General features: G+C 46.7%; 1 protein-coding gene across 2 annotated transcripts in view; it reads left to right on the plus strand.

Annotated features, from left to right (window-relative positions):
• PPARGC1B (PPARG coactivator 1 beta) overlaps positions 1-22,740 on the plus strand; it is a 137,109-nt gene that overhangs the window by 108,973 nt on the left and 5,396 nt on the right. Inside the window, exons 8-9 of one of the 2 annotated variants that reach the window (XM_073651341.1) lie at positions 3,018-3,714; positions 4,141-4,219. In XM_073651341.1, the coding sequence (XP_073507442.1) occupies positions 3,018-3,714; positions 4,141-4,219 (776 nt within the window). The remainder of the gene's footprint in view (positions 1-3,017; positions 3,715-4,140; positions 4,220-22,740) is intronic. The other variant, XM_073651342.1, reaches the window with a different exon arrangement.

Consider the following 22,740-nt stretch of genomic DNA (forward strand, 5'->3'; position numbering starts at 1 on the left):
AATGTTAAAATTAAGAAACTTTATCACTTACTGGCAGGGGTGGATTAAGAGTAGCAAGGGCCCCGGGCAGTTTAGAAGGCGCGGCCCCCCCCCCCACCTGATGTATCACATGTCACATGATCCCCTGTGATAGATCATGTGATAGTTCACGTGAAATTTGGCACAATATTAATTATAAGAATTTTTTTTAGGCTGTGTGCCCACTATGCGTTTTTTAAGCTATTCCGCTGCAGAAACGCTTAAAAAACGCTTGGTAGAAGGTCTGCCATGTTCCCCAATGATAATCCGCATGTGCTGTGCACATGCTGCGGAAATTTCCGCTGCGGATTATCATTGCGGAAAAATCCGCAGCATTACCAATTATTTTGCGGAAGCGCTGCGTTTTCGCCGCCATTGACTTGCATTGGAACGCATGGATTCCGCATCACTGTATATGTAGATAAGCATTCCATGCGTTCTAATGTGCGGATGGTACCCAGGTCTAGAGGAGAGGAGACTCTCCTCCGGACCCGGGTACCATAGTACCTGTAAAAAAAAAAAGGAATAAAATAAAAAATAAATATTATACTTACCTTCTGATGGCCCCCGGTGTCTTTATCCGATGCGTCCTGGCTTGCCGGCAGTTCACGATGGTCTGAAAAGGACTTGCCGTGACGTCATTTAGTCATGTGACGGGTCACGCGACCGCTGACGTTGGCAGGCCATCAGAAGGTAAGTATATATTTATTTTTTACCATTCTTTTACGGTCACACTATATAAATCCATGCCGGTTGCATGGATTTATATAGTGTGACCAAGTTGTCAAGCACTTTCCAAGTGATGCTAAAATCGCTTGGAAAAGCGCTTGATAACCCGCATGCAGAAATGCCAGTGAATAACGCTTCACATCCGCATGTCCCTGGCAGGAAAACTCATGTACAATCCGCATGTGTTTTTTTTCCAGGGAGATGCAGAAACGCTCAAAAAAAATCCGGAGCATCGTGGGCACATAGCCTTACATTAATTGTATGACTCAATATTGAGCACACGTAGCCATCTAAACATGGCGGGAGGCCGCACGGCGCCATGTACACACAGCGGGAGGCCGCACGGCGCCATGTACACACAGCGGGAGGCCGCACGGCACCATGTACACACAGCGGGAGGCCGCACGGCGCCATCTACACACAGCGGGAGGCCGCACGGCGCCATCTACACACAGCGGGAGGCCGCACGTAGCCATCTACACACAGCGGGAGGCCGCACGTAGCCATCTACACACAGCGGGAGGCTGCACGTAGCCATCTACACACAGCGGGAGGCCGCACGTAGCCATCTATACACAGCGAGAGGCCGCACGTAGCCATCTATACACAGCGGGAGGCCGCACGTAGCCATCTATACACAGCGGGAGGCCGCACGTAGCCATCTATACACAGCGGGAGGCCGCACGTAGCCATCTATACAGCGGGAGGCCGCACATTGCCATCTCCACACAAAGAGGGAGGCCGCACATAGCCATCTACACACAGTGGGAGGCCGCACGTAGCCATCTACACACAGCGGGAGGCCGCACGTAGCCATTTACACACAGCGGGAGGCCGCACGGCGCCATCTATACACAGCAGGAGGCCACACGGCGCCATCTATACACAGCGGGCGGCCGCACGGCGCCACCCCCAGAGACAGCGGGAGGCTGCACGCAGTCACGCACACACAAACATATACAGACATATACATACACGCATAAACACATTTGAGACACAAAAATACATATAAACAGACATCGCACAATGATATCTGCCTGCACACACACACACACTCACTCAATCACACATACACACACTCAATCTCACACATACACACTCTCTCACATACACACTCTCTCTCACACACAGACTCACACACAGACACACACACACAGACACACACAGACTCACCATCCCCCGGCTTGGCTCCAGTCCTGCTCCTCTCCGGTGGTAAGTAGCAGTGCAGGGCGCGCACTGCGTGACGTCACACTAGCAGACACGGCCGCGCACAGGGCCGTGTCTCCTAGCAGTGACGCGGCCGGGCCAGCACAGGGAAGTTAACTGCTGCAGTGCTGGCCCGGCGGGAGAAGAAGCAGCGTCCATGCGCCGCTGCTGGGGGAGCGGTCCGGGGACCCCCCCGCCACTGTCTGTCAGTATGTGCCGCGGCGCTGCACATATAATGAGGTCAATTTGGACATAGACACCCCGGAGCCCCGGGCCCCCTGGAGGCCCGAGGCCCCGGGCTTTAGCCTGGATTGCCCTCATTATAATCCGCCTATGCTTACTGGCTATTTAAATTCTATTCTCTTCCGGAGTTGCTGATGTGACCTCCAGCTGCTTTCTTCCTGCTACATTCTGTTTAAAGCACAGAGTAGAAATGTCCTGCCTGTGCTTTGCATGGCTCAGCTCTACAGTGAGCTCCTAATGGTTGTGTCATGGTGGTCGCGGCCAGTCTGCCTTGGCAAGTTTACAGTGACTGGTGATGTGCATAGGGAGGGAGAGCACATACCTTGCAGGCTCATCACAGAACAAATAATCTTAGCAGCTTGTGACTTTAGACAGAGGGGATAGAGCTGGGTGTTATAGATCACATTAGAATGAATTACTACATAATGACTTGTTGCTCCCCTTACAATACATTGAGCCAGTGTCATCATATGTAATATTACGGACAATAGGAGAGTGTTAGGACAGCACATAGTACGTGAAGTGGGAGGAATGTTAGGAAAGAGAAACTGTAAGTTCAGAGTTGTATCCATCTTGAGACTGTATAGGAGTCTCTAGATGGTGCTTTTGTAGAAGGAACGAGCAGACCCTGAGTGTGGAAATTAGGGAACTGTGGGACAGATACAGAACAGGAATGAACGCGGGGGTTTATATAAAAAAAATATAAGTAATGGAGGGGTTGGGGACTCATTACAGGGACAGCCAGATTGTATATGTATTGCATATATTATAAAAACTGTTTGTAATGCAACAAGAATAATCTTGTTGTATTTTCCCAAAAGGACTCACCCCACCCACTACTCCACCATACAAGCCTGCAGAAGAAGACCTGTACAAACCAGAGATCAATCCGGAATCTGTAACTAAAGGTCCACTCCTGTCTCTCAAAGGAGAAGCAGACGTAACTCTGTCTGTCAATAGGAAACTTTCAAAGAAGCATCCAGAAAGGACCGAACTATATGCACATTTGAGTCGCTCACAGTCCCTTCCAGCAACCTCTCCCTCACTTGGACATAAAAGACCATTTTCCCGCTCTTTTGGAGACCATGATTATTGCCAGGTTAAGAAATCGGAAACTGTTCTCCAGAGAAAAGTATTGAAGTCTCTGGATCTACCAAATTATGGTGAAAAGAAAAAGAAGCAGCCCATACCTCCAGTATCACAGCGGAAAATCACCGAAGGGTCTTTGACACAAGACACCAAAGTCTTAAAAGATCATGAGATTCGAGCCAGTCTCACTAAGCATTTTGGCTTTCCAGATAATACTCTTAAAGAGGAAGAGGATGATGTTACATGTATTAACCCTGAGTATGACTCGGTTTTTGAGGACAGCGACTGCAGCTCTCCTGACGAGGTTTGCCTGTCACCTCTTAGAGCAAAGTTGTGTTCTAGAAGGAGCCCCCAATCCAAGTTACAGAGCTATCGTCAACCCACCACTGCTAGAGTTATAAGCTCATCCGACAGCAAGAGGACACACAGGTACACTTGTCCAGTATATATACAGTACTGTATTTATGTATTGAGATAGCTTTTAGTGAAGGCAGCAGATCAGGTAGATGCCAGGTGGTGTCCGCTTTCTACATTCTGCTCGCCGTCAAGATATTTTTTTACTAATAATACTTAGCTTGCAATAACATTTCATCCTGCCATACCGTAATATTGCTGATGCTTGTGCTGGATGCCTAGTATCTGGTCACAGTAAATGAGATGGCCCAGGGGTTTTCTGCAATAGCATAAGCTTTGCCGTTAAATTATTCATATCTGTGACATTTACCTTTTGCATAATACTCCTTATGGCTTCTCTGTGGGTGCTGACAATAGAAAATGAATGTATGAATATATAGATATAGATAGATAATATCATTACTGATTTTTATTCACATGTTTCCTTTATCTGTCTTTAAGCAGGTGTGAAAGCAATGAACAGAGACAGACTGTAAACTTGAGCCAGAGGCAAGTCCAGAGGAGGAGGCAGAAGGCAATTGTGAGTAGTGAAGCATTCCATACATTCTTCAACTTAATGCATCAAAGCAAGGGAAAAAGTGTGCATTAATCAATCTACACTGTGTGCAGAATTATTAGGTAAATGAGTATTTTGATCACATGATACTTTTTATACATGTTGTCCTACTCCAAGCTGCATAGGCTTGAGAGCCAACTACCAATTGAGTAAATCTGGTGATGTGCATCTCTGTAATGAGGAGGGGTGTTGACTAATGACATCAACACCCTATATAAGGTGTGCTTAATTATTAGGCAACATCCTTTCCTTTGGCAAAATGGGTCAGAAGAGAGATTTGACGGGCTCTGAAAAGTCCAAAATTGTGAGATGTCTTGCAGAGGGATGCAGCAGTCTTGAAATTTCCAAACTTTTGAAGCGTGATCACCGAACAATCAAGCATTTCATGGCAAATAGCCAACAGGGTCATAAGAAGCGTGTTGGCCAAAAAAGGCGCAAAATAACTGCCCATGAATTGAGGAAAATCAAGCGTGAAGCTGCCAAGATGCCATTCGCCACCAGTTTTGCCATATTTCAGAGCTGCAACGTTACTGGAGTATCAAAAAGCACAAGGTGTGCAATACTCAGGGACATGGCCAAGGTAAGGAAGGCTGAAAAACGACCACCTTTGAACAAGAAACATAAGATAAAACGTCAAGAATGGGCCAAGAAATATCTTAAGACTGATTTTTCAAAGGTTTTATGGACTGATGAAATGAGAGTGACTCTTGATGGGCCAGATGGATGGGCCAGAGGCTGGATCAGTAAAGGGCAGAGAGCTCCACTCCGACTCAGATGCCAGCAAGGTGGAGGTGGGGTACTGGTATGGGCTGGTATCATCAAAGATGAACTTGTGGAACCTTTTCGGGTTGAGGATGGAGTGAAGCTCAACTCCCAGACCAACTGCCAGATTCTGGAAGACAACTTCTTCAAGCAGTGGTACAGGAAGAAGTCTGTGTCGTTCAAGAAAAACATGATTTTCATGCAGGACAATGCTCCATCACATGCATCCAACTACTCCACAGCGTGGCTGGCCAGTGAAGGTCTAAAAGAAGAAAAAATAATGACATGGCCCCCTTGTTCACCTGATCTGAACCCCATAGAGAACCTGTGGTCCATCATAAAATGTGAGATCTACAGGGAGGGAAAACAGTACACCTCTCGGAACAGTGTCTGGGAGGCTGTGGTGGCTGCTGCACGCAATGTTGATCGAAAACAGATCAAGCAACTGACAGAATCTATGGATGGAAGGCTGTTGAGTGTTATCATAAAGAAAGGTGGCTATATTGATAACTAATTTTTGGGGTTTTTGTTTTTGCATGTCAGAAATGTTTATCTCTAAATTTTGTGCACTGATATTGGTTTACAAGGTGAAAATAAACAAGTGAGATGGAATTATATTTGGTTTTTATTAAGTTGCCTAATAATACTGCACAGTAATAGTTACCTGTACAAACAGATATCCTCCTAAGATGTCCAAATCTAAAAAAAAAACACTCCAACTTCCAAAAATATTAAGCTTGGATATTTATGAGTCTTTTGGGTTGATTGAGAACACAGATGTTGATCAATAATAAAAATAATCCTCTAAAATACAACTTGCCTAATAATTCTGCACACAGTGTATGGGATCCTAAAATAGGCCACTTGTATAAGCCTAAAAGCTAAGCCATGAAGTGCACCTGCATTTAATGCATGGCCCCTGACTCCTCATACCTATCTGCTGCGGAAGGTGTATGATTCCCCTGAGTTAGACCAAGGCTGCTGACTATCTAGTATGCTGCAAATGCTTTTACATTGCAGAGGTGTTGTATACAGGGTCAGGCTGTAAAAAAGGCCTTGGGGATACAATCTTCTAGGTAAGCCAGGGAAATGCTCATGGAGTCAGTGAACCTTCCTGACACAGCAGCTTCCGATGCAAGTTCTCCATACATCAGCTTATCCAGAGGCAGAGGCCACATGTAAAATGTATGTGTATATATAAGGGACGAGAGCTGGTGTGTGGGAGGATCCAGATGTTAAAAGGGGGTATCCCCATCTCAGACATTTACAGCATATCCACAGCACATGGCGTAAATGTCTAATAAAAAGTGGATCCCAAATCTCGAGAGTGCAGCCCTGTCTTGCACTGCAGGGAATGGAGCGATGGCCACTCATGTTCGGTCTCTCCATTTAATTTTTTTGGAGTTTCCTTTTCCAGTGCAGTGTAGAAAATTAAAGCATATTACCAGTTGGTCACTGGGAGGATTTTACATGCATAATGCCAAAGTCAAAAAACAATGTAGTCGATAAAGACGAAAAATCCAGTTTTTATTGAAAAGCGTTATCCCAATAATTTTTATAGTCATATCTTTTATTACAATATTGCTGCTAAGTGATGTAATGTTGGCATATTTAGCGAATCCCTGATTACTTTATTATGCAGTTATTATGGTAAAGGTCTTTGACATAAAACTCGCTGAGTAGTCGCTGCAATCATGTGTAATAAGCTGGTGAAATGCTATCATTAAAGTGCGGTTAGAGGCCACTAATTTCTAGAATCAGATTTTAGATAGACTCTGCGCATTACTCTGCATGTGAACAGCTGTCACCGTGGGGTACTTCATGGCCTCCTTTAGTGCTGTGCGTTAAAGGGAATCTGTCAGCTATTTAATCTGAGAGCAGCAAAATGTAGGAGCAGAGAGCCTGATTCCAGAGATGTGTAACTTGCTAAGCAGCTTGCTGTAGTTTCAATACAATCAGTATTTATCAGCAGGAGATTATCACTAGAGGACTAGGTCTCACATGTAGACCAGTCAGGCTAATTTGTGTAACTACGCCCTCACCACTGATTGGCAGCTTCCTGTGTACACTATACATTATAAGTGAGCAGCCAATCAGTGGTGGGGGCGAAGTTATACACAGCTTAGCATTCTGCCCACTGCTACATCTACAACAGGGATGCTATCCAGTCTACACCAAACAGCCCAGTATGTGATACATCTCTGGAATCAGGCCCTCTGCCCCTACATCATGCTGTTCTCAGATTACATAGCAAAACCTGCTGACAGATTCCCTTTAGTGTAATTCCCAGAAGAAATATGCAGGAATAAGCTGCTCCTCTGACAATAAATTCTGATTGCTAAGTGTAATGCACACGCCCGGGCTGAGCGGCGTGTGCGTGTGATTCCACTGGACCGTGCCGGAGAGTGAATGCCTGGAGGGGCGTAACTAGGTATTCACCCGATCCGACCAGGGTCGCACGACGGCATACGACGCCAGTGCACCAAGGAGGAACCGAGCAGAGGGACCAGGTGCTACTCCAGGACAGACCCCGGACACGGCTGTTGACCCACACAGGGGAATACAGGAACAGACTGGTAGGCTGGCACACAGACTGGTGGGAATAGGCAGGCACGATTGGTATGCAGGCAGGCGGGTATGCAGGCAGGGGGGTACAGGCAAGCACGGCTAGAGTTCAGACAGGGAGGCACTAGCAGGTAGGAACACAGGGGGAATGGGACCCAGTACACACTGGGACTCAGGAACAGAACCACAGATGTGGCGGACAAACACAGCAGAGTGAGGGCCCAGAGAGGTGAGCGAGAGCAGGGCAGGACAAGGCCGCCTGGAGCGGTGAGCAAAGGGTCAGAGCTGAGCGAGACTGCCGGAGCAGTGAGCAAAGGAGTCAGAGCAGGCTAGAACCGCCGGAGCGGTGAGCAAAGGAGTCAGAGCAGGCTAGAACCACCGAAGCGGTGAGCAAAGGAGTCAGAGCAGGCTAGAACCGCCGGAGCGGTGAGCAAAGGAGTCAGAGCAGGCTAGAACCGCTGGAGAGGTGAGCAAAGGAGTCAGAGCAGGCTAGAACCGCCGGTGCGGTGAGCAAAGGAGTCAGAGCAGGCTAGAACCGCCGGAGCGGTGAGCAAAGGAGTCAGAGCAGGCTAGAACCGCCGGAGCGGTGAGCAAAGGAGTCAGAGCAGGCTAGAACCGCCGGAGCAGTGAGCAAAGGAGTCAGAGCAGGCTAGGCTGAGCAGGGGGGACAGGGCTCTGTTCACACGGAACAGACAGGAAGGGAAAGGCAGAGCCAGATACCCACAGGGTACTTGCAGTGAAGTAGCGAGTGGACCACAAACTCACAAACGGGAGTACAGAGACAACAAGCAGGAGTTAGGTACAAGTTCAGACTCTGCAGAAAAAGGAAAGGAACGGACATAGAGAAAAAACAGGTAAAAGATAGGAGAGAGTGCAGACTGGAACTGAGTGTACGGAGGAGACCGACACTGCAGCGGGATACAGGAGCGGGTCTGGGAATACGGCCCCCAGAGAGGCAGGACAAAGAGGCAAGGAGCGTGTTCAGACAGGACAGACAAGATACAGGAGCGGGTCTAGGTAATCGGCCCCTAGAAGGCAGGAGGAACAGGCTAGGAGCGTGTTCAGACAGGGCTGACAAGATACAGGAGCAGGTCTAGGTAATCGGCCCCTAGAAGGCGAGAGGAACAGGCTAGGAGCGTGTTCAGACAGGCCTGGAAATACAGCCTCCAGGATAGGCAGACAAGAGAACACAGAACGGGACCTGGCACCTTCAGAGTGCAAGCACACACTGAATGAAACACTATGCTCAGGCAGGGATTGATTGGAGCAGCTGGGTTATATACCAGGTGACAGACAGCAATAGGCTGAGGACGCACAAGGGGTGTGACCCACAGCAGGTACAAAAAGCAGGAAGTGATCGGGCGCCGCCCTTAAGCAGCAGAAACAGACACAAACAGACAGCATGGAGGGAAGCCAAAGAGACATTCTGGACTGGAGATCAAGTGCGCGCTCTTGCACAGTGGGAGATGGACCACTATGCAAGGACGCCGCCAGGTATGTTACACTAAGGGCTTCAGAGGCTGAACTCTCTGTGTAGAAAGTCAACACTGGAGTACAGGGTCTACAATATGGTAAGAGAGTTGTAATCTCTTTAAACCACTAAAAATCAACTTTACCAGAAAGCACAGCAGTCCATTAGTTGACAAATCCTTCATTTTAGGCATTGTTTGTCAGATCTGTATCCCATCCATTTGTTGTTTCCTTTCATGCACTCCTCCAAAGCCATGTCACCACATTCCTATACAGTGGGTATGGAAAGTATACATTTTTCACTCTTTGTTTCATTGCAGCCATTTGGTAAATTCTAAAAAGTTAATTTTTTTCTCATTAAAGTACACTCTGCACCCCATCTTGACTGAAAAAAATAGAAATGTAGAAATTTTTGCAAATTTATTAAAAAACAAAAACTCAAATATCACATGGTCATAAGTATTCAGACCCTTTGCTCAGACACTCATATTTAAGTCACATGCTGTCCATTTCCTTGTGATCCTCCTTGAGATGGTTCTACTCCTTCATTGGAGTCCAGCTGTGTTTAATTAAACTGATAGGACTTGATTTGCAAAGGCACACACCTGTCTATATAAGACCTCACAGCTCACAGTGCGCTCAAAGGAACTGCCCAAGGAGCTCAGAGACAGAATTGTGGCAAGGCACAGATCTGGCCAAGGTTACAAAAGAATTTCTGCAGTACTCAAGGTTCCTAAGAGCACAGTGGCCTCCATAATCCTTAAATGGAAGAAGTTTGGGACCACCAGAAGTCTTCCTAGACCTGGCCAACTAGCCAAACTGAGCAATCGTGGGAGAAGAGCCTTGGTGAGAGAGGTAAAGAAGAACCCCAAGATCACTGTGGCTGAACTCCAGAGATGCAGTAGGGAGATGGGAGAAAGTTCCACAAAGTCAACTATCACTGCAGCTCTTCACCAGTCGGGCCTTTATGGCAGAGTGGCCCGACGGAAGCCTCTCCTCAGTGCAAGACATATGAAAGCCTGCATAGAGTTTGCTCAAAAACACATGAAGGACTCCCAAACTATGAGAAATAAGATTCTCTGGTTTGATGAGACGAAGATAGAACTTTTTGGTGAAAATTCTAAGCAGTATGTGTGGAGAAAACCAGGCACTGCTCATTACCTGCCCAATACAATCCCATAAGTGAAACATAGTGGTGGCAGCATCATGCTATGGGGGTGTTTTTCAGCTGCAGGGACAGGATGACTGGTTTCAATTGAAGGAAACATGAATGCGGCCAAGTACAGAGATATCCTGGATGAAAACCTCTTCCAGAGTGCTCTGGACCTCAGACTTGGCCGAAGGTTCACCTTCCAACAAGACAATGACCCTAAGCACACAGCTAAAATAACAAAGGAGTGGCTTCAGAACAACTCTGTGACCATTCTTGACTGGCCCAGCCAGAGCCCTAACCTAAACCCAATTGAGCATCTCTGGAGAGACCTGAAAATGGCTGTCCACCAACGTTCACCATCCAACCTGACGGAACTGGAGAGGATCTACAAGGAAGAATGGCAGAGGATCCCCAAATCCAAGTGTGAAAAACTAGTTACATCATTCCCAAGAAGAATCACGGCTGTACTAGCTCAAAAGGGTGCTTCTACTCAGTACTGAGCAATGGGTCTGAATACTTATGACCATGTGACATTTCATTTTTTCTTTTTTAATAAATTTGCAAAAATTTCCACAAGATTGCAGAGTGTACTTTAATGAGAAAAAAATGAACTTTTTAGAATTTACCAAATGGCTGCAATGAAACAAAGAGTGAAAAATTTAAAGGGGTCTGAACCCACTGTATATATGTTTCTCCTGTGAAATGTACGCTGTTCATGACATCGGTGCCGTCCAAAGGCGAGTATCAGCAGACATCAGAAAGGAGATGGTGAAATACAAGGCATGTCCAATATTTTTCTGTAAATGGCATGTAAGTGCATGGTCTGCACTACTACATGTCATTAACGTATAGTCTGGTTTTATTTATTTTTTGCATATGCTTTAAAGGGAATCTGTCAGAAGGTTTGTGCTATGTCATCTGAGAGCAGCATGGTGTAGGATCTGAGTCCCTGAATCCAGTGAGGTGTCATTTACTAGGATGTGTGTTTCAGCTTCAATAAAATTCAATGTTTTATAGTCAGGAGATTATCACTAGTGTTGAGCCACCCCCGTAGTGTTCGAGTTCGGTTCGGTTCGTCGAACACCCGTGTGTTCGCCGAACTGTTCGTCGAACTGTTCGTCGAACACCTTCGAACACCGTTAAAACCAATGGCAGGCAAACAAAAACACATAGAAACACATAGAAAACACCTTCAAAGGTGTCCAAAAGCTGACAAACTGCTCAGAAGACACAACTAACACATGGAAAAGTGACAAGTACATATAGTCATGCGAAAAGAAAAGAGGTGGAGGAGTAAAAGGAGGGGGAGACACAGATATAGGCATGTCATGCCCTTCTAAAATCCAAAAAGTGAGAAGCCGAGACGGCCAGTCCGCTCCTGCCCGTGCCACCTCCGTGTCGCCGGGTTTGTGCCAGAGCCGCGGTGAACCCTGACGGCCAGCCCCCCTCTCCCAATACTGGTGCCTGTCCGCTGGTGGGTCGAGAGAGCCCCCCTGTGGTGGAGGCAGCTCTAAGCTTTTTAATTTAAATTGTCCCTCTAATTTGAATGAATACACTTTAAATCCATTTACAAGGATCTATTGGAGGGCAAGTCTCATGCCAGCAGCCGCGTAATTCCAGCTCCAGTAGCGTCCACTAAAGCTGCTGCAGTTAAAAAGCTTTTATAAGGATCGAGCTCGGCTGTCCACCGCAAGGCATCCTAGTGCCAGTCCCAGCCCCTATGCCTTGGGGTGCCTCCTGATGCTCTTCACTAAGTATCCCGTGGTCCCGAAGCATTTCCTTTGAAAAAATTAAGTGTCCAAACTACAGATAGTGTAGCTTGCTTAACAGCCGGGATAATCCGCTGACTAGCAGACACTGCTACTAGGCACAAAGTATTTCCTGGGCTAGATGCAGTTAAAAATTTGTAAGTAGATACTCTCGTTGGATGCTGAGAAAGCATTCCATAGAGTCTCCTGGCACGCCATATATGATTCTCTTAAAAAGCTTGGGGTAGGGGTCTAGGGGACCCTTTTATAGCCAAAATCACGGCCCTGTATCACAATACGTCACCTAGGCTGAAGATAAATGGAACTGTAGCACCGAGGGCTCGGTTGCTACAGACGTATTGCACCTCACCCAGAGGTGTGATATCTCACTCTCAGATAAGGATGGAGTGTGGATCAGGACCCGACACCTGCATGCATTACACCACATTGCCGTGGGGCAGGGCGACCAATATGCCCCTGAGATGGGCACGACAGTCCCTGTCCCTGGCTGGAGTGGGGGGAGGGAACACTGAGGAAGGGGAACCCTGCAGTGCAGGAGCAGGGAGGAAGCAGTTCCTGGGTGCATTGAGAAGGGAGTATAAAAGGTGGGCACCATCTTAGTTCAGTGCAGAGAAGTCTGAGCAGAAGTGGCAGGGAGCAGGGGCTCTGCATGAGCTCTGCTCCGGAGGCGGGCCTAGTAACAGAGGCCCAGGCCTGCAAGAGGGAGAAGGAAGGAAGAGGAGTGGAGAAGGCTCCAGGAACGAGGAATGAAGGGATCCCAGGGGTGCGGACGGGCGAGTCGCCACCGCACGCCCGAATCCACCTGCGTGGAGGGGTCAGGCCAAAGGGGGAGACCGGTCCCCGAACTAGTGGAGGCAGGAAACGACCCTCAGCTAGAAACCGGAGGCTCTGACATTTTATGTGGCGCAGCCCCTTGCTCCACCCGCTAGGAAGGCACCACATAGGGTCAGGGAAACTGGCGCCAAGTTTACCAAGAGGAGGCCCGAGGCAGCCGGACAGAAGTGTTGGTAAGAAAGGCCAGACAAAGGACACACAAAGGGGGTCCTGTGAAGCGCTCCAAAGTTATCTGGGAGTTGTCTGAGCCCCTCACCTGGTGAGCACAGTACGACGTGGGCAGCCGTTACCTGCAGACGTGGTCTGGATAATAAGAACTGTGAGTAAAGGCCCTGAACTGCATCACTGACTCCATGTCGTTACTGCTGCTGCCCTGCACCATCACCCCCATCCTCCGCATACACTGCCCTGAGGCTATACTCCTCCCGTGGGGAGTTATGCTACGCTCTGCTGCACCCACAACACCAGCCTTAGCGGTCTGCCCTGTAGCGGCGGTTCACTCTGACCGCAATCCACGGGTGGCGTAGTCGGACATTTAAACATCAAAACCACATAAATAGTTCCGCCACTGGTTTGACCGCCCTGAGCCACGGAACCGGATCGCCGCCACGAAGACTACAACCACCAGCATCCACCAAAAAGGGTCCGGCTCCGGGTGTCCCAAGGCCCAGGGGGTGCGTCAGAACATTTTCATCACCTTTCACAATCACCAATGGGACAAGGCAGGGATGTCCTCTGTCCCCTCTCTTATACATCCTAGTGACGGAGCACCTGCTCTCATCAATTCGCCATAACCCCAATATTAGGTGGATTGAGGTGGGAGGCACCGAGTACAAGTGCTCTCTATTTGCTGATGATGTCCTAGTATATATCACTCAATCACATATATCCATCCCTGCTGTTATGGCTGAAATAGATCACTTTGTTACATGGTAAAATTTTAAAATCAATGCAGCGAAGTCTGAGGCCCTCGATGTCTCCCTCCCTAAATCCATATAGGATTCCATCCAGTCCAACTTTCCCTTTGCCTGGCCCTCACAGGGTATCAAATACTTAGGAATTCCTATTCATAGAGACCTCTCCCATCTATGTTATCTTAATTTTGGGCCCTTTATTGAACAATTCCATACAGACCACGGTTGGCAAGTTAGAACTGTAAGATTCACTACGTGAACCACTGGTGTTTTGTGGAAAAGCACATGTACACCGCGTTCCAAATTATTATGCAAAAAGTGTTTAGGAGTGATAAGGGAAGAATTTGTTTGTTTGTCAGTTAAACTCATTGATGGTGATGTGTGTCAGGGCTCTTTATATCACTGTAAGCAATTGCAGACACCTGTGCTAATTAGTTTGGCAGGTGTGTCCAATGAAAGGCAAGACTACTTAAGAAGGCTCTCTCACATTATTAAGCAGCCTACATTTTCTGCCAAAATGGGAAAGAAAAAGGATGTGTCGGCTGCTGAGAAGCAACAAATTGTGGAGTGTTTAGGTCAAGGCATGACTACAATCAACATTGTGCGATGATCAGGATGAAGTGTCTTGGCAATCAAGAAGTATGTAGCTGATTCACAGTACACACGTGTGCGTGCTGATAAGGGCAAATTGAGGACTCTTTCCTACAGGCAATTACGTCAGGTTGAAACAGCAGCGGCAAAAAAGCCTTGTCATAGCAGCAGACAAGTTTTTGAAGCTGCTTGTGCCTCCAACGTCCCCCGAACAACAAGATGCAGGGTCCTTCAGAGGTTTGCAGCTGTGCATATGCCATCCTGTCGACCTCCTCTATCCACTTCACACAAGCAGAAACGGCTCCAGTGGGCCAAACATTACATGAAGACTGATTTCAAAACTGTTTTGTTCACGGATGAGTGCCGTGCAGCGCTCGATGGTCCAGATGAATGGAGTGGAGGATGGCTGGTTGATGGACACCCCACGCAAACACGGCTACAGCGCCAACAAGGAGGAGGTGGAGTAATGTTTTGGGCTGGAATCATGGGGAGAGAGATTGTCGGCCCCTTTAGGATCCCTGAAGGCGCTAAAGATGAACTCCATAATGTATGTGGATTTTCTCAAACAGCACTTCCTGCCATGGTTCAAGAAGAAGAACCGTGTATTTCACAGCAAGATCATTTTTCTGCATGATAATGCACCATCTCATGCTGCACATAAAACATCTGCATCTCTGGCTGATATGGGCATAAAAGGGGACAAACTTATGGTGTGACCCCCATGCTCCCCTGACCTCTACCCCATTCAGAACCTTTGGAGCATCATTAAAAGGAGTGTCTATGATGGCGGGAGGCAGTTCACATCTAAGCAACAGCTCTGGGAGGGTATTCTGTCCTCATGCAAAACAATTGAAGCAGAAACCATCCAAAACCTGACAAATTCAATGGACGAGAGAGTTCAGAAGCTCCTTTCGAACAAGGGGTCCTATGTGAAAATGTAACATCACCTAGAATAAAGTTTTGAGTTGAAAACTGTTTGATTTCAGTTTCTAACAACCTGCTAATGCTTATAATTTCAAAAATGACCATTTTTTTGGTCTTTATTAAAATGAAAAGGTTGATCGAAAAGTTTGGGGGATCTAAGAGTGTGGCAACCCAGTAGTCATGATTACTTCGAATTCTGACAATATGAGGGTCATGCTGCAGGTAGTGCAGCAAGAAGGCACTTATGTGTCTTGCGCATCTCGGAGCCCCAAAATTATTTTCCGGGCTAGATGCAGCTAAAAATTATTTTTAATTTTAAATCTGGTGAAGCTTATTATAGATGGCCTAATAGGATCAGTGCTGCACACTGCTACAAAGCCCAAATTATTTTCCAGTCAAGATACAGATAAACATGATTAGTAATTTGAAAGCTTAAAACGGTTGGTAGGGTGATTTTAACCAATCATCAAGCTTTTACTCTCCCCAGGATGACACAGGGGTAGAAAAGTCGTTTCGGATCCATGATTTGTTCATCTTTATGAACGTGAGTCTGTCTACATTATCAGTGGAGAGCCGCGTGCGCTTATCTGTCAGCACACCACCAGCAGCGCTGAACACACGTTCAGACAGAACGCTAGCTGCGGGGCATGACAAGATCTCCAAGGCGTAAGTGGCTAGCTCCGGCCATTTATCCAGATTGGAAGCCCAAAAAGAGCAAGGGTCCAGTGACACAGTCGTGGCTTCAATGTTTACTTGGAGATACTCCTGTACCATCGTCTCTAGGCGTTGACTATGTGTCAGACTTCTTGTCTCCTGTGGCCTTGCAAAGGATGGGCTAAAAAAGTGGTGAAATGATTCCGCAAAATTGATGTTACCAGCAGATACTGTGGTTCTGTTACGGTTTGAGTGCTGAACACTTGACGGTCCCACGGTTGGCAAGTTGGAACTGTGAGATTCACTACGTGCACCACTGGTATTTTGTGGAAAAGCACATGTAAGATTCTGCAACAGTCTCTGCTGATACTCCTGCATGCGTGCATCCCTTTCTATGGCAGGAATAATTTCTGCAAATTTACTTTTGTACCGGGGATCTAACAGTGTGGCAACCCAGTAGTCAGGATTATTTCTAATTCTCACAATTCGAGGGTCATGTTGCAGGTAGTGCAGCAAGAAGGCACTCATGTGTGTTGCGCATCCAGGAGCACCAAGTCCCTGTTGTGTTGGTGGCGAGGTAGCAATCATGCTTCCTTCCTCTGTCCTCTCCCCCCAACCTCGCACAACAGAAATGTGATCAAGGTCTCCCTCATCTGATGAGTCTTCCATCAGTTCGTCCTCCACTTCTTCCTGGGCTCCTGCACCTTCCTCACTAGTTTGGCTGCTACCATGCGCCCTGGTAAAATCATCTCCCCCACCCTCACATGCCTGCCGCCTTGGTGCTGCCGACCGTCTGGACCTTGCAGATGTTAGCCCTTCCGCATACAACTCCTCCTCCTCTACTTCCTCCACCTCCTCTTGTGCCACCACCTGACTCCGAATTCTGTTTAACATGTGCTCCAGCATGTAAATCACCGGAATAGTCATGCTGATAATGGCATCGTCAGCACTAAACATCTTCGTCGCCATTTCAAAACTGTGCAGAAGGGTGCATAGGTCCCTGATCTGAGACCACTCCTCCAGCGTGATTTGCCCCACCTCTGAATCTCGTTGGCCCAGGCTATACGTCAGAACGTATTGCACCAGGGCTTGTCGGTGCTGCCACAGTCGCTGCAACATGTGCAGAGGTGAATTCCACCGGGTAGGCACATCGCATTTTAGCCGGTGAAGTGGCAGGCCCAACGACTTCTGTAGAGATGTAAGTCGCTGAGCTGCGGGATGCGAACGGCGGAAGTGAGCACACAGCGACCGTGCCCTCTGCAGAAGGCCATCTAGTCTGGGATAGTGGGCTAAAAATTGCTGGACAACCAGGTTCAACACGTGAGCCATACAAGGCACGTGTGTGACATTGCCCCGGCGAAGGGCCGCACCCAGGTTTGCAGCATTGTCGCACACGGCCTTCCCTGGTTTCAGGTCCAGTGGAGACAACCATTCATGAAATTGGTTCTCCAGAGCTGACCACAACTCCTCAGCTGTGTGACTCACATTTCCCAGACATTTCAATGTAAAAACCGCCTGATGACGTTGAGCCCTACTGCCAGCATAGTAAGGAGGTGTGCAGGATCCCTTCTGCGCAGTTAGAAAGCTTGTGGCATGACCAGACAGCCTTTGGGTGCAGGTGGAAGACCGAGAGGAGGTTGAGGAGGCAGAAGCAGTGGAGGAAAAATGACATAAAGAGGATTGACGCACAACTCGTGGGGACGGCAAGACTTGGACAGCAGCCCCTTGTCCTGCTGTCACCATAGTTACCCAGTGCCCAGTCAGCGACATGTAACGCCCCTGTCCATGCCTACTCGTCCAAGTGTCTGTGGTGAAATGCACCCTGTCACACACAGAGTTTCTCAAAGAAGCGGTGATGTTGTGTGCGACATGCTGGTGGAGCGCAGGCACACCTTTCTTTGAGAAGTAGTGCCGACTGGGCATCTGGTACTGGGGCACTGCGACGGACATAAGGTCTCGAAAATCCTCTGTGTCCACCAGGCGGAAAGGCAGCATTTCTGTAGCCAAGAGCTTGCAGATGGTGAAATTCAACCTCTTAGCTTTCTCATGGCTAGGAGGAAATGGTCTTTTACTTGTCCACATCTGAGGGACCGAGGGCTGGCTATTGTGCTTAGACGGGGTTGATAAGGTGTCCCCGGCAAACTGCCGGTCTGTGAGGAAGATGCAGGCGGACATGTTATGTTGCCTTGATCCAAAGGTGGTGCTATCGATGTCGGACAGCGCTCAAGACCAGCTGGTGTTACCACCTCCAAAGAAAATGATGACCTGCCAATCACGCTGGCTGTTGCGGGTAAAGAGGTGGCAGGTCTGCGCCCCAAAACAGGTGTGACTGCTGTCCCCCCAGTCACAGAGGATGAAGAGGCCGCGGATGCACAAGATATGGCAGACGGTGGTTGGCCCGGCCGGCTAGACCACATTGTAGCACACTGAGCTTCCCACTGCAACTTATGCTTCATGTCCATGTGCCGGTTCATGCATGAAGTACTCAAACTATGTATTTTTTGGCCTCTACTTAGCTTTTGCTGACAAATGTTACAGATAACACGAGTTGGGTCATCTTTATCGATCTGAAAAAATGCGCAGGCTATGCAAGGCTTAGCACCCATGCGACCTGAAGAGCCACCACGACTTGTGGTGAGAGGCAGAGTTGTGTTTGAGGATGCAGTTGTTGACGTGCTTCCAGTACTACGTCTCTGTCCAGGAAGGCGCAACCTGACCTCGTCGTCACTAGCATCTTCCTCCACCTCCTCTGCTGACCTCATCTCTTGGCTGACTGTGGGTTGACAGTAAGTGGGATCTCCGACCTCATCATCATCACCCTGTGCGTTATCACACCCGTCGTCCTCAGAGCCAACCTGTTCCTGCCCTGACAAAAAACTAAAGTTGTCGCTCCAATCAGGTATTTAAGTCTTATCATCGTCTTCCTCATTGTCTCCACCAACAGGAGTTACAGTTTGGGAATGAGGGTCTACATTATGGTCAGAACCTTCTGCGTCTGGTCCTGGATCCGACTCATAAAGATTCTGGGCATCAGTGCAGATCATTTCCTCGTCTGGATTCACAGAAGCGCTGGAGTCGACCTCTGATTCCCAGGCTATAGTATGAGTAAACAGCTCTGCAGACTCAACCATCTGTTCTACCTCATACTCAGACGGGCAGCTGGAGATTTGGGAGCTGTGAGGAAGCAAGTGCAATTTGGGTGACACCTTTGAGGACTGGAGTATTTGTGATGTTGAAGTTGATGTGGAGGAGAGCCCACTTAAAGGAGCACTTGATATCCGTTGAAGCACCTGCTGTTTTTGTGCCTCATCTGGAATTTGTAGCGATTGGCGTGGCCGTAAGAAAGGGATCTTATCACATTGTCCGCTAAAAGAAGTAGACATTTTAGTTTGGCTGGAAGATGGTCTTTCTTCTGCACCTACCCCACGGACACAACCTTTTTTCCCCTTCCCAACACGCCTATTCCCCTTTCCACCAGCAGCAGGCCTTTTTCCACTCATTTTGGTGGTTAACTAATTCACAACTCTGGAGTTGTTTGCACAAAAAAACAATGGATGGTAACCGAGCAGAGCTGAGTGGCCAAACTGTGGTATTAGGCCAAAACTATTGGCTGGGTTAGATGCAGAAAAAAATTATTTTTAATTTGCAACCTGATGGAGGTCAGTATAGATGGACTAATAGACCAAGTCCCACACACCGCTAGAAGCCCAAATATTTTTTCAGAGCTAGATGCAGAAAATTTTTTTATTCAATTTGCAACCTGATGGAGGTCAGTATAGATGGACTAATAGACCAAGTCCCACACACTGCTAGAAGCCCAAATATTTTTTCAGAGCTAGATGCAGAAAAAAATTATTTTTAATTTGCAACCTGATGGAGGTCAGTATAGATGGACTAATAGACCAAGTCCCACACACCGCTAGAAGCCCAAATATTTTTTCAGAGCTAGATGCAGAAAAAAATTATTTTTAATTTGCAACCTGATGGAGGTCAGTATAGATGGACTAATAGACCAAGTCCCACACACCGCTAGAAGCCCAAATATTTTTTCAGAGCTAGATGCAGAAAATTTTTTTATTCAATTTGCAACCTGATGGAGGTCAGTATAGATGGACTAATAGACCAAGTCCCACACACTGCTAGAAGCCCAAATATTTTTTCAGAGCTAGATGCAGAAAAAAAATATTTTTAATTTGCAACCTGATGGAGGTCAGTATAGATGGACTAATAGACCAAGTCCCACACACCGCTAGAAGCCCAAATATTTTTTCAGAGCTAGATGCAGAAAAAAATTATTTTTAATTTGCAACCTGATGGAGGTCAGTATAGATGGACTAATAGACCAAGTCCCACACACCGCTAGAAGCCCAAATATTTTTTCAGAGCTAGATGCAGAAAAAAATTATATTCAATTTGCAACCTGCTGGAGGTCAGTATAGAAGGACTAATAGAACAAGTCCCACACACTGCTAGAAGCCCAAATATTTTTTCAGAGCTAAATGAAGAAAAAAATTATTTTTAATTTGCAACCTGATGGAGGTCAGTATAGATGGACTAATAGACCAAGTCCCACACACTGCTAGAAGCCCAAATATTTTTTCAGAGCTAGATGCAGAAAAAAATTATTTTTAATTTGCAACCTGATGGAGGTCAGTATAGATGGACTAATAGACCAAGTCCCACACACTGCTAGAAGCCCTTTTTTTTTTTCAGAGCTAGATGCAGAAAAAAATTATTTTTAATTTGCAACCTGATGGAGGTCAGTATAGATGGACTAATAGACCAAGTCCCACACACCGCTAGAAGCCCAAATATTTTTTCAGAGCTAGATGCAGAAAAAAATTATATTCAATTTGCAACCTGCTGGACGTCAGTATAGAAGGACTAATAGAACAAGTCCCACACACTGCTAGAAGCCCAAATATTTTTTCAGAGCTAAATGAAGAAAAAAATTATTTTTAATTTGCAACCTGATGGAGGTCAGTATAGATGGACTAATAGACCAAGTCCCACACACTGCTAGAAGCCCAAATATTTTTTCCGAGCTAGATGCAGAAAAAAATTATTTTTAATTTGCAACCTGATGGAGGTCAGTATAGATGGACTAATAGACCAAGTCCCACACACCGCTAGAAGCCCAAATATTTTTTCAGAGCTAGATGCAGAAAATTTTTTTATTCAATTTGCAACCTGATGGAGGTCAGTATAGATGGACTAATAGACCAAGTCCCACACACTGCTAGAAGCCCAAATATTTTTTCAGAGCTAGATGCAGAAAAAAATTATTTTTAATTTGCAATCTGATGGAGGTCAGTATAGATGGACTAATAGACCAAGTCCCACACACTGCTAGAAGCCCAAATATTTTTTCAGAGCTAGATGCAGAAAAAAATTATTTTTAATTTGCAACCTGATGGAGGTCAGTATAGATGGACTAATAGAACAAGTCCCACACGCTGCTAGAAGCCCAAATATTTTTTCAGAGATAAATGAAGAAAAAAATTATTTTTAATTTGCAACCTGATGGAGGTCAGTATAGATGGACTAATAGACCAAGTCCCACACACTGCTAGAAGCCCAAATATTTTTTCAGAGCTAGATGCAGAAAAAAATTATTTTTAATTTGCAACCTGATGGAGGTCAGTATAGATGGACTAATAGACCAAGTCCCACACACTGCTAGAAGCCCAAATATTTTTTCAGAGCTAGATGCAGAAAAAAATTATATTCAGTTTGCAACCTGATGGAGGTCAGTATAGATGGACTAATAGAATGATGCTATGCCCAAAAGATTTTACTTCACTAGGTGCAGTAAAAAAATTGGTATTCTATACAAAGGTGGTATATCTTGCAACACAGATAGGCTACTCCACTGACTAACACACTCTGCAATAGGCCAAAAAGGATTAGCTTTGCTAGATTCAGCCAAATGCTGTGAAAAAAACTTGCACAGCACTGGCACAGACCTGCCTGGCAAAAACTGATAGGAACTGATGTAACCTAGTCCTGAAAAGGACTCCAATTACAATTAGTCTTTACTCCCACAATCTATCTATTTAAGAGCACAGACCTGCCTGATAAAAGTCGTAGGAAATGCTGTAACCTAGTCCTTAAAAGGACTGCAATCACAACTATTCCCTACTCCCAAGCTATCTGTATATTTGTGCGAAAATTGGCTTGAAATTAACAAGGTATAGCGCACACAGCAACAGCGGTGCCGTCTAACACGCAGCTGCAGCAGTGAGAAAATGGTGGCGACGGGGAAAATGGCTTGGTCTTATAGGGCAAGGACATGTGACATACACTGCCAATCACACATGCCCTTGCTTGTGTGAAAAAAAGCACTTCGCTCCGTGTGTGCGCTGCTGATAGGCTGACAGATTGCACCTCCCCACTGTAAATGCGGGAAAGAGAAAAAAAAATGGAGATCTTCATTGTTCCTGCAGAGATCCATCCCCTGCCCCTCCCCCCGCCCCGCTGTACACTCAAACTGCGTATTAACATTAATTTTCATCATTACTGAGAAAAAATCCAGTTATGATTTTGGTGCACGAACAGTTATCGAACATAACCTCGAACAGCCGAATTTTTCTCAAATTGTTCGTGTTCGCCGACCGGCTCGAACACCGCCCAAAACAGCTCGAATTTGAGATTGGCGAACAGTTCGAGTAGAACAACGCTCATCTCTAATTATCACTAGCTGACTAGTTGTCTTGTGCTTGCTAGTCCAGCCATGCCTTAGCACTGATTAGCAGCTCCCTGTCAATATATATAATATACAGAGAAAGCTGACACTCAGTAGTATGGCGGGGCTCAACATGTCAAGTTCTGCTAAATCTGCAGCAGAGA

This window comes from Phyllobates terribilis, unplaced genomic scaffold (assembly GCF_046119375.1).
Source record: "Phyllobates terribilis strain yellow unplaced genomic scaffold, ASM4611937v1 Scaffold_11__3_contigs__length_659146591, whole genome shotgun sequence".
Lineage (NCBI taxonomy): Eukaryota > Metazoa > Chordata > Amphibia > Anura > Dendrobatidae > Phyllobates > Phyllobates terribilis.